This window comes from Motacilla alba, chromosome 1, assembly GCF_015832195.1.
Source record: "Motacilla alba alba isolate MOTALB_02 chromosome 1, Motacilla_alba_V1.0_pri, whole genome shotgun sequence".
Classification (NCBI taxonomy): Eukaryota; Metazoa; Chordata; class Aves; order Passeriformes; family Motacillidae; genus Motacilla; species Motacilla alba.
The window spans coordinates 39,582,280-39,595,168 of NC_052016.1; the positions used below are offsets into that span (position 1 = coordinate 39,582,280).

The 12,889-nt window shown below is 46.4% G+C and overlaps 1 protein-coding gene across 5 annotated transcripts in view; it reads right to left on the reverse strand.

Annotated features, from left to right (window-relative positions):
- Window positions 1-1,568: 1,568 nt before the first annotated feature.
- Window positions 1,569-12,889, reverse strand: part of GAB2 (GRB2 associated binding protein 2) — a 93,305-nt gene continuing 81,984 nt past the window's right edge. For 4 of the 5 annotated variants that reach the window (XM_038135326.1, XM_038135136.1, XM_038135042.1 and 1 more), the window contains exons 7-10: window positions 12,387-12,477; window positions 10,966-11,068; window positions 9,998-10,123; window positions 1,569-8,387 (exon numbers count right to left, since the gene is read on the reverse strand). In XM_038135326.1, coding sequence (XP_037991254.1) covers window positions 8,244-8,387; window positions 9,998-10,123; window positions 10,966-11,068; window positions 12,387-12,477 — 464 coding nt within the window. In that variant the 3' untranslated portion in view covers window positions 1,569-8,243. The remainder of the gene's footprint in view (window positions 8,388-9,997; window positions 10,124-10,965; window positions 11,069-12,386; window positions 12,478-12,889) is intronic. The other variant, XR_005256744.1, reaches the window with a different exon arrangement.

Sequence of the window (12,889 nt, forward strand, 5' to 3'; positions counted from 1 at the left end):
TGGAGCCTTGTAGATGAGCAGTGGAGTGTGTTTGCTGTTTTTAAGTCAGTTATTGAGAGGAAATAAATGAAGACCCAAAGCTGAAGTGTCACAGAATGTACCATGTTTCTTGGTTTTATTACTAGGCTTCTATTTATTTCCTGTTCAAAGAGGTTGCCAAAAGTTTTCCTCTTGCTGTCATGCTAGCTTCTTTCTTTACTCTGGAGTATCATCTGAAGGCATTTTCTGCGCTGTTTGCCTTAAAGTGGTTTTGTAGGAGACTGTCTTTAACTTGATGAGATCATATTCTAAGTAATGAAGGCAGGTAGTCAAACCAACATGGAAAATGTTGGAGAGGCTGTATCATAGCTAAGCTCTTTCCTAAGTATGTCTTGTTTTTTTCCCCAGGATTTTCTGGGATGAGCAGTGGCAAACAGCATGCAGTTCTCAGCATGGATGGCAGCCTGGAGAGTGTCAGTGATGTAATGAGGTTGACCGGTTTAGCCTCTCTTGATTTCCTCTAATTATTAGCACTGGACTTCCCTTTTGGACTCAGCTGTCTGATGAAGATATTAAATAGTATTGGTCCCAGTACAGGCCTTTGAGGAACACTACTCATTGCTGGTTTGGACAGAGTCATTGACTCAGGTCTTCCAGTGTGGCCATCCAGCCAATTTCTTACTCATCCAATGGTCCATCCATCCATCAAACTCTTCAATTAAGAGCTGAGAATGATATAAGGGACCATGCCTTACAGAAGTCTAGTATAGTACGAGTATGATGTATTACTATCTGTGCTACACCAATTATAGTACATGCTACATTGGTACTAGTAATGCCAGTCATGTTTGCATATGCCATATTGGTAAAGTGTATGCTATGGTATATGAGCTAGTATGGCTTGTTTTGTCTGTCGCATGTGCCTCTGGTCAAGGAGAGCCCACAGGGGAGTCCTCAGCTCTTGGTTTGGGATTCCATGTGTGCTGCAGATGTGAGATGATGCTACTCTTGTAAAAGAGGTGTTACAGGAGCTGTGCTTAGGGAGGTATCTTTTCCCAGTTGTCTTTTTTTTTTTTTTTTTTTTTTTTTTAAGGGAAAGTCTTAAAGGGAGGGTTGAACTTTCAACTCTGGAGAAAAAGATTTGTCCTTTTGCTGAGGTTCTCTGGGTGATTTGGTGTCCTGAGCTGAGGCTCACAGGTGCTAAGCTGCTGATGGGTGAGGAAGGCAGCATTTGTCCTCACACTGCACGCAGCAGAGCAGATACATGGTATGAAATTCAATTTAGCAGCTTAAAAATACATGGCTTGGGTTCTGGTATCAGGAAAAACCCTAGCTACATCCTAAAGGCCCTCCTTACCCACACAGGACACCTGAAGCTGTAGGAGACACTTGGCAACATGCCGAGAAGATGCTCTGAAAGCTTTAAAGGTGCTGCATAATCAAACTTGATCTGCTTATTAGTTTCCCCTTTCTTTGCCTGCCCTGAAGCCATGCTGGGAATCACCAGGGAGAGATGTCTTTTTATTATCATTCTTTTATTTTCCTGTTGCTTTTCTGTTGCATATACAGTACTTAAAAATGAGATCACCTTCACGTCAGGCATGTACCATGTTTATTAACAGCAAAAAAAGTATTATCTAGGCTTCACTCAAGACTGATTTACAGGATAAATAATTGTTTCAAATTACTTTTAAAAAAACCAACCAAACAACAACCCCCCAAAGAATAAATTAATAACTTAAGTGATTAGCTGTCCACAGTGATTTGAAAACGTAATAACCATTCAAACAGTGACACCACAAGAAGACACATACTGTACAGTTTGCCACAGATTACTCTTGTCCTTCCTTCTACAAATGGAAATCAAAAAATTAAAAATACTCCTCTTTAAGAACAGTCATAGGCTTTGAAACACACAAAACATCCCTGCGAATCGGCTGCTGATGCAACAGCTTCACAGCCAGGGCTCCAACCCCTCCTCGCAGCAGGTTAAGAAACAAATGGAGAAAACTACCCTAATCTGACTGGGTCTGTTCCCACACAATGATGCCCAAAGTTCCCACACAATGATGGCAACATCATGTTGACTGTGCCAAGGGCTCGTTTGAGTGGGTTATAACTACTCTAAAGGTTTGGTCCTAACCCTACGGGATTCATCAACAGGCTCTCCGTGGAGCCTAGGGTCCTGCTCCCTTCCCCTCTCTGCAGCGTGGTTCAACCACCACGTCCATACTGCTCTCAAAAAACCCATCGTATTTCCAGGGTAAATGTGGCAGCAGAACGCTGAAAACTGTGCAAATGATATTTCCCCACCCCCCTCACTCAGAAGAAAATCCTGCCAAGTTTTTTTCACCTTGGCAGTTAAGGATGAAGGGCTTTTTAATGAGTTTTGCAGAGCGGGATGTGTCGGTGCCATGTATGATGCTGGGCATGACAACAGGGTAGCACCACATGCTGCCAAGCCATTGCCTGCAGACTCAAAACAGCTCTTTGCATTATTAGATGTCAATTAATTACGTCTCATGACACATCTGTGAGGTGGGGAAATAAGTACTAAAAACCTTCATTTTACAAGCCGGAGAAAAAGCAGGATACAGAGTTCACATGAACCCTCTCGTCCCACATGAAGATACAGTGTGGTGTCACCCAGAGAATGACAATAAAAATGATGGTTTCTTATCTCCTGGTCTGGGGGCAAACCTCTCCCATATGGTCAACCCACTGGCCTACAAATGAACTTGTTATATGTTAGCAATGGGCTACATCAAAAATTAAGAGCCTGCTGATTGGGAGCAAGTCTGTTGAGAAGCTTTTTTCGCTAAAGAGATGGAGCCATGTGGCCCAGCTTCTGTTTCAGATATTAGTGGCTGGTGTTAAAACTTGAACACCACGTGCCAGGACCAGCTGGCCGTGGGCTGGGAGGGGACATCTGTATTGTGACACCTTGCTACATATCAACTTTTCTCAAGAGAAGACACTAAATCAGCAACCTGATCAACAGTACAACACTAGGAGCTGTGAACAAGGAGATAAAATTGTGACTACAATGATGAGACACCAAGGACAGGATGATAGAGGGATGAACTGCTCCAGACCAAGGAGGAATCATGATCAAAAAGTGCACATCTTGACCTGCAAGAGCCTTATTAACAGCTGCAAGATCATTATGTACATGTGGGAAGGTTGGGCAGAGAAGAGAGACACCCAGACTCGTCAGAGGCCTTAAACTGGCTTATTGGCCCTTGTGATTTGATGCTGGACTGGTCCCTCTGATTTTCTTGACAGCTCTTTGACAGCCATGTGTGTTCTCTGGCTGGTGCCTTTGCTCTTCCCCCTTCCTGTAGAACTTGGGCTTCTCCATAATCACAGCTCTGCTGCATCCACCTCACCTAGACAGCATCCCTCCAACAGCACACACACTGTGGGTGTCAGCTTTTACATGGAATGGAACTTTTACATCACCAGGTGGGAAAACACCAACACAATGCAAGCACAACTTGAGAAAACCATCCTTTTACTTGCCTCCTGGGCCAGAAAGTTCAGACAGCACCTGGGAACTATTTTAATAACTTCCATAAGACCTGGGCATGACTGTAGCCCCCTCCCCACCCAAGGAGCCATGATCATTGTATAGCCAAAGCAAGCCAACTCTTCCTGGTATGCCAGGGTGTGGAGGTGGCATGGGTTTGCTGAGAGGTCTGGATCTAGCCTAAAAAATGTACAGGTTCAAGCTGTCTCCCAGTTGCTAGAACTGCCTGTCCATGTCCTGGATGACCTGTTCTGGGCCAGCCAGCCCTTTCCCAGGTGCAAGGGATGGCCCAGTGGGGATTAGGTCTTCTCACTGGGGAGCATGGCCTAAGGGGTTGAGCTGTGTGCCTTGCCACTTGGCTTCATGGCCAGAGAAGCGGCCCTATCCCTGTTTTGGATGTTACAGGGCTCTAAGCAACCCCTTGGGCCCCCTCCCTCACATAGAGGAGTCTCTACTCAACCCCAGCAGCACAGGGTCTCAGTGTGGAAGAGATGCTCCAAGCAGGGTCAGCTATGGGGTTTACCTAGACTGGTCTTAAAAAACTCCAAAGATGAAGATGGCACCTCAAGGGACAACCCTGTGAAACCATGGCACTGCTGCCCCACAAACAGCTCATGGGAGCCCCTCAGCAAGGTGTCTCCCAGCATGTCCTGGTCCCCACACATTTCTTGTAGGGTTTCTCCTGCCCAGCTCAGAGCTGGGCGAGTGGCCCAAGCATTACTGAATGCCAGAGCACAGGCATCACATTGTCAGGCAGGATGACCCCCTTGAGAGTGAAGTGCCTGCGAGTGGTGGAAGCTCCTGTCCCATCAGTGCATGGCTTCTACTGAGCAATCCACAAATCTCTGCACATCTGACTCAAGACACGGGACAAAAGAGCACATTGTGAGGACCAAGACCCAAACCTTACTGGCAAACTCCCCTGCCTTCTCTTGTCCCAACCTCATATTCTCTCATATCTCACCCTTGCCAGTGGCTGGTGGCCCAGAGTTCAAATCCATCCCAGTTAGCTCCCAGACAAGCCAAGCCAAGCCTTCCCTATCTTTTGGTTCTGAATCTGCATTTGGCCCTATTTGCCAGACACTCAGCTTTGCCCTGGCACACTCTGCACTCATACATTATTCTCTTTTGCCAACTTGAGACTAAGCCTAAGCCTGGTATCCATTTAGAGCTGGAAATGTATTTCCCACTGAACACTCAAATGCCAGTTCAGAGCAAATCAGCTCCAAGGCAGCTCACACATCTCACCAGACAGAGGAATGATGAGCAGCATTTGCATACTCTCAGCAAGGGATACACACTCTTGGAGACTTTTGCTTTTAAAACCACCTGCTTAGTAATTTTCAAGCTTGGGGAAAGCTTTGAGCCAAGGACCTGGTGCTCCATAAAACTAAACATTGAGGTCACGGTGCTTGTTCCACAGACAACCCTTCTCCATGAGCACACACACATGAAAGCACATCCCTTTTCTAAATTGAACTATAGAGCTGTGGAGCAGGCTCTGACGTGCAGGCTCGAGCCAGTTTAATTTCAATCAAAATGAATAATTTGCAATGCTCTCAGTTTCCTTAAATACCTATTTCTAACAAAGGAGCCTGTCATACTTGAGAATCCAAGTATAAAGTGGATGTGATAAACTCAATGCCTTCAGGACAAAGTTCTTGGCAGTTCGTGTAATTAAAGCAGCTGCTTTTCAGTATGGTTTAAGACTAAATACTGCACAAACATTAATCACAAGGGACTGCTGTAATCAGCTTGGCAATCATCATGGGTGACTATTTCCACTGAAGCCATTGATTACTTAATGCTTTCAGGAGGGGTTGATTCAGTCATGTCTATGTGGCACAGAGTCTGTGGGCTTCTGCTTAGTTTGGTGGTGCTGTTTGCTTGGTGCTTTGCAGGGGAAAAGGCAGAGGAATGTATCTGTTTCAGTGAAAACACAGACTTCACCGCAAAGGACAGAGGGGCCAGCAACCAGCAGTTGTTAAGTAGCTGCTTTTGGGCCGTTCTGATCCTTGGTCTGCCAAATGCAATGGACCAGTTACTACAGATGTTCATGAGAGCAAAAACACAGCGTCTGAGCCTGGGAAAAGAGCTATCCCATGCCAATGGCTGCCCCATGAACAAAAGCATTTGTGAAACGTGGAGAAAAAGGTCTAGTTTCTCCAGTCCCACAAAAGGCTTTTCCAGTCTTAATTAACACCTTGGATGAAACGTGGAGTGGGCACTGGGTGCACCTAATCCCAGTGCAGAAGCATGGGGCACCCACTCTGCAAACTGCATTCAAACTCACTGTGCTCCCTCTCAAGCCACTAAAGCTAACAGCTTTGAAGAAGAAATAGGAAAAAATCAGCTTCCCAGTAGAGTGACATTCTTTTTAGTGGGGATGGGGAGCTCTCTCCCAGATGAATGAATGCACACTTCAGTGGGCTCTGGATCAGGTCCAATGTTTAGTCTCCCCTGAGATGCAGAGATGAAAGGGGAAATAGAAATATGAAGTACTGCATTCTAGTCTTCATTTTGCCAACTCACCAGGCAAGTGTGCAAGCCTCCAGCAGGAGGCAACGGCCCTTGCAGGCTGTAACACCCGCCCTGACCTTTAGAAAGCATCTGACTGAGCTACATCTTCCCCTTTGGGGCTTTGGGTTTTTTTTCCCTTCTAGTAATTATTATTTTTAGCATAAACATTAGGGTATTTGCTTCATTGTTTTTATAAAAGTCCAACACTTCAATGTCTCAACAGGGTTGTTGGAGCTTTTCCATTAACATCCTGCCCTTTCATGGCATGTGAGAAGAAAACACAAAATGGTGTAGAAAGTTCACAACTTATTTTACCAGCACAGAGCAGCACACAGCCCTTAAGGGACTGGTATCCTATCCCCATGTGGGTCACGTCTGGCCCTTTCCAAGCTCAGACCAAGATTAAGCAAATGTGTTAATGCTTAAGCATTAATGATCAATACAACTTGGTGGTGTTGGTGGAACACAGAGCCCACGGTGCTGGGAGGGGTTCAGCTTGCAGAAAGAATAGCTCTAGCTCTTTAATAAATATTATTACCTAATCTTTCTAATGTCTCCTTCATTTGGCTCTTGGTTTGCGGTCAGCCTGTTTATTCGTGTCAGCGCTTGCTGTCTGGCAATCAGGCTGCTCCATGGCAATCATTAGTTCTTCCTGTTTTCATGAGATCATGAATTATTATCTCTGCATTAAACTGTCTCATCCTTCTCTTCTCTCTGTGCTCAGCAGCTGCCTGGCAAGCGATCCCAAAGCCTGGATGTGTTAAAGATGCTGGCAAGGGACAACAGCAGACTCCCGCCCCTAATTAGAGCCTAGGGCCACTAATGTCAGCATGCCCCAGTTTTGTGTTGAAGAAACATTGCTGAAGATGAAAACAGTTCAGCCTTTTGCACCCTCCACAAACCAACCACAATGCTACATTAAAGCTCCTACGGAAACGCCCTGCCCTGACTCTCCTGACCAACCTCTTCCCAAGCCTATGACCTCACCATCAACCAACATTTCAATTACTCTTCTTCTTTCTTCCAAGAAACATTCCACTAAACCTCTTCACCCAGGACCAACCTCTGCAGTACACCACCTGCCTTCTCCCAGTCCTCACAGCAGCCTTCCACTCCCTTCTTGTCACTCATCCTTATGCCAGTCCACTTACTCAGGGCCTCCAGAGCCTTCCTGCCCCCTCATACTCAACCACAGAACTTCTCACAATGGCCACAATGTAGGACTCTCACTCTATGGGCTTCTTTTGGTGCCACAAAAGGCAAATTTTGGTTTTTAGGGTCAGATTCACAGGAATTGGTTTCAGACAGGCAGCGGGTCAGTGCTTAAATTCTACCTTCCAAAGCCAATCCCTCCAGCCCTTCCAAAATCAATCTCTCCAGCCCATTCACTTCGAGAGTTAATGGAGAATATAAACAGAAGACGCCCCAACAAACTCATGAGAGCATGTGCTGGCATGCATGCGTGTGTTATGATGGGGCAAGTCCAGGCTCCTAAGTCAGTTCAATGGGATGGTGTGGATGGTGTGTCAAGCTCCATCCTGGAGTTGGGGTTGTGTTAACAACCCCCCCAAGCTCCATCCTCCAAGCTGGGGTTGTGTTAACAACCCCACCCAAAACCTTGGGGGCTGTCCAGCCAGGAGCAGAACAGCGCTCAGAGGTTTTGAACATATTATTTACAAGAGACAGGACAACAAAAGTGATTTCAAAAGCAATGGTCCTTGCTCAGTTGTGGGACTGAGAGGAGGCAGAGAAGAGGACAACCATAAGGAGTGGAGAATCAGAGCTGGGCAATGGTATCCTATGGGAGATGCTGCAAACCTGCATGGCATGGTTTAGGGTATGATATGGAAGAAGACGGGAAGAGATGATGAAGTGTTAGAACATACAAGGTGGCTTTAATAGCTGTAAGGAAAAGATGTGTAGGGTGAAACCTGGTATTGCTAAGTCAAAGTTCCTGGATAGTGCATCCAGCAGCTAAAGCACAAACCTAGCCACCAAACATAGTTGGTCTTTATCACTGGCAAACAGTATCCGCCACGTCTTCCCCTGAAATTAAGTTTTGTTTTGTTTTAAGAGAAAAAAAAAAACAACGACACCCCCTCCCCTCCACAGACAAGTCTTAGGAATCCAGCCCAAGTGGATCTGGCAGCCCAGCGGGGCCACAGCTGGGGAAAACCAACGGGACATTCGCCTGTTTCGCTGCCTGCCGCAGGCACTACTGCTTCATGCTCTTGGCAGGCTCCGAGGACTGCCGCACATCAGTCCACTCCTGCATGGTGCTCTGCAGCGCCTGTGTCTTCTCCTTGTCCACTTGCACGTAATCAACCTTCTCATCTGAGGCGACCGATGAGGTGGAGGGCTGTGGGGAGGAGAAACAGGGCACACCATCTGGTCACTCATCAGCTCCCTGCTCTTTCCTCTCACTCCTTTCTGCAGCAGCACAGCAGGTGCCACAAGCCCACCAGCACCATTCCTGCTTTCTTGAAGACTTCACAGCTCATCACCCTCCCTCTAACCTCCCAAAGACACTTGGACGAAGGATTTCAATCTGCTCTGTCTCTTGCTGGCATGAGACTGCAGTGAAGTGGGAGGGTAGAAACAGCATGTGGGTCTCTACCTTCTCACAAACTTTGGGACATGAAGGTTTGGTTGTAATTGTGTTCTCTAACTGCTGATTTTTTGGGTTCAGCATTGCATCTTGATCATTCTGCTGTAAAGAACTCCTGAACTCTTAGAGATACACATAAAAATACCAGCTCTATACCTTTTAGCTGTGCTGACTCTACCCACCTATGGCACTAGCTCATTTTCATCCCCAAAACAATAGATATGTCTGCAGGGTCTCCCAAGAGATGTGCTGAGAACAAGGAGATACTTTTTACCATAACTTCTGGAGTCCTGAAGTTTTTTCTGACTTTACAAGCATTTCAAAGGACCTCCGTTTGCTTGTAACTGGAGTGGGATCATGCTTTTTAGTGGTCTAAAATCACTTTTCCAGAACGGGATATAATTTAAATGGATGATACTTGCAGAAATACTGCTGGGCAGAAAGAAACCAACAAGGGAAAACTATCAAATAATAAAATGACCTAACCAGTGGGATGCTTTGCCTAGGAAACAAGGTAGTGTTTGAGAAAGTGAGGCCAACTCATAAATGGTTGCCACAAAGGTTTACACAACCCTAGTCCTTCACCTTTCAGGTGCAAAATCCAAGTCTGGTCTAGGAGGACCTGTTGTTCTGAAGGAGGAAAAACCCAACTCTGATACTTCTTGGGGTACCTCCTGACAGCTTTGCAATATATAGTGTCCAGCTAAATTTGTGGTCTCATCAGCATCCCTGAACCCTGCATATCCATGCTTCTGCTTTGCACTGCCAGCAAAGCTGCAGACATGCAAGAGAGACTGAGTTTGACGTACAGTAAATATAGCAGTGGGTCACAGAATGGTTTGGGTTGGAAGGGACCTTAAAGATCATCTCATTTCAACCATGCCATGGGCAGAAACACTTTCCACTAGACCAGGTTGCTCTAAGCCCCATCCGATCTGGTCTTGAAGACTTCCAGGGATGTGGCAACTAAAGCTTATTTGGGCAGTCTGTTCAAGTGCCTCACTATCCTCATAGTAAAGAATTTCTTTCTAATATCTAATCTAAACCTGCTCTCTGACAGTGTGAAGCCATTACCTCTTGCAGTGTCACTGTGTGCCCTTGTCAGAAGTCCCTCTCCAGCTCTCTTGTAGGCCCTTTAGGCACTGTAAGATGGTTTAAGGTCTCCTTGGAGCCTTTTCTTCTCCAGGTTGAACAATCCCACCTGTCTCAGCCTGCCTCCATGGTAGAGGTGCTCCAGCCCTCTGAGCATCAGAGACGCCTGAGACCACAGTCCGAGGCTTTGGGCCATGCTGTTGCCAATGTGCACAGAACCCCTTAAAAATACTTCACTTTTAATCAGAAGTCTATAAAACCCCCCGTACCTTCCTGTGTGGCCCTGGTGAGCTTGGCTGGAAGTCCAGGGCCAGGTAATCCACACTCCCCGAACTCTTTTTAGGTGCTGGGCTGTTGGTACCACTAGGAACAGGAGAAGCAGAAATGGGGTTTTGCTAATGCAGGGAAGAGACAGGAGAGATAATGAGGATTAAAGTGGGAAGGAAGAAAGAAAAAAGGAAATTAACACAAATCCAGAAATGAAACACATTGGAGGCACCTTTAAAAGAGCCTGGTTATTTGCTCACCTGCCTCTGGGACAAGGACTGCTGGGATACTATAAATGTTGTATATTGTGCTAACAAATATTTCGAGCTCATGCTCTTGATTTCATGTATCAGAGCACCTCTGCTGCCTTTGTGCTGATTTTATTTGCATGCTTGACAGCAGACGTGGGCTTTAGCATGTCCCTAGAACCACACCTCAGCAAGGCCAGGCCAGCTCTGGGATCTTTGCTAATCACAACCATGTTGCACAGAGCACAGATTTCCTCTACCCCATTAGTTACACAGCCTCAAAAATATGCTTCAAGTCAGTAGCTTCACCAAAACAGACAAAATCCCCTCCCTGTAAGCAGTGCCACTCCCTGCTTCTGCTCTGATAGCCCCTGCTCCCACAGAAACATGATGTCAGCAGCTATTAGGGGAAAAAAAATTGAAAAAAATCAACTTTAATTAGGAAAATACACCCTGACAATCCGTATAAATTTTTTATCCCCTCTTAATTCCTGGCAAATGGGGTGATACATGTTTCTGCTCTCATACACGTTTAAAACTCCAATGAGACATGTAGTTTTCAGAAGGAAACACCCTGTTTTGTGCATTGAGGGATGCACATAAGGATATACTCCACACAGTGCTATCTGAGCACTTCATGTCATGAGCTAGGAATGCATCTGCAGAGCTGGGGAGATTGTATGTCCTGCCAGAACCATCTATCTTAGCTGTGGGGCCCTTACCATGGCCACGTAGTTCTCCTCGCTCTCCCCCGAGTCAGTGCTGGTGATGCTCTGGGAGGAGACAGGGCGACAGTACTGCAGAGAGCCCGCGTTGAAGGTCTGCCTGCAAGGACAAGGGTTGAGGTGTTACTGGTGGCGGCAGGTCCTGCTTGTCCTTTGCCAAGGAGGGATGGGAGAGGGCAGTTCCTGCAGCCTGTAATCATCACTGTGATCCAGTCTGGACATGAGGAGGAGCTGATGGCATTGAGGTTCTCCAGCCTGTCCTTCCCATGGGTCAGAAATCCCTGGGTTTGGTCTCCTCAATTTTTTCTTTCTAGAATTTTTTAGTAACGCCTTGCTTGCTACATACCCGTAACTCTCCGGCTCTCATCTACACAAATCAGATTCCACTAATTCCTTCATCTCAAAGGAAACATTTAATTGTGGAGGATGGAGGGGCAGCCTTGGTGAAGCCTCTCACCTCCAGCCTCACCACACCAACAGCATTTGTTTACCGTACAGGCCCCATCCAGATTTTTTGCCGGAAAACAAATCCTCTGAGGAATTGTCTTTCTTTCAATTGGCCAAATCTAATTATACTGAACAAAATAATGAAATCAGCTTCTGGCATTAAAGCACGTGTCTCAAAAAGCCATTTGTTGCCTTTCAGTGAAGCAGGGTCATATGATTAGCTGATAGGGGAAAAATCCATTAGCTTCTCCAGGGTCAGACCTCTTGTCAATCAAACCCTGCTTGCTGCTTCCCAGCGCAGTGATTTCAGCACACAGCGTTCATGCCCTGCAGTCAGTCTCCACACAATCCAATTTATTAGAGGAGTCATAGCAGCCAAGCTTTGCTTCTGTCTTTTACTGGTCAACATCAGACCATGAATTAGGAGCAGAGCTGGAATTGTGCGAATCCTGTTATTTTTGGCTGGCAGACATAGCTCTGAAGTGCTTTGGTTTAATTTTGCAGACTTCCTTCAGGCTAAGCTTTGCTTTCAAGGCAATCAAAACATGGCTTGGTCAGACCCTGAGAGTCACCCTGTGCTTTGAGATGACAGTGGGGTTTTGAGGGGAATACCTTGGATGTGACATCATGCCCCCCACACAGCGTGGCTCAGTTGGTCTGGCTCAGCTGCATCGTGAATCATGGCAGACCACAGGTCCCAGGTCAGAGCTACGGCTCTCCAGTAGTTGTCAGATCCCAGAAACAGGAAATGTCTTCAAGGGATCTTAATTAGCTTGTTAGCCACATGATGCTGGGCTTTCATGTGAAATCCCAACCTAAATGAATTTATCTTCCTGCCACCAGCTGTGATGTGGGGAATGTTTAATCCATGGCAGAGGTGACAGCATGGCTACCTGTAGATGTCAGTAAGAATGAGACCAGAGAGCTGCTCTTGGAGCAAAGCAAGAATTCATCCCCCAGTCATTACTCACGTTGGCCTGGACCAGGATTTTGTGACTGGTGATTTGAAGGGAAGCTCATCAATGACAGTGTTGTTCCTCAGGTCCAGCGGTGATGGCTTTGCTGGAGAGAGGAAAAGCCTTTATTCAGAGGCAGCATGCTCCTACAATTCAGCATCCATGACTGGCATGAAAGTGTCCCCAACAGATGGTTGATTACTTCCCATTCTACTAATCAGCCCCCCAGCCCTCCCTGCTGATGACAGATACTCTGAACCAAAACCCCTGGGCTCATTTACGCCAGAACTGGGAGAAAACAGTGAATGTCTCCCTCTGCTCCACAGCCCCAAAGTGGATGGGTAGCCCCAAAAGGGGGATGTGCCTTCCAGGGAATAGAGATCTGCTAAAAATGCCCAAACCCCAAAACCACTAATTAGATATCTGTGGTAACTAATGCATTAGATGGGGACAAGACCAGGCTCTGCCAGGCCTGAACTGCCTCTGTGTGGAGTGTTTTCCCATAGGGAATGGGAAAA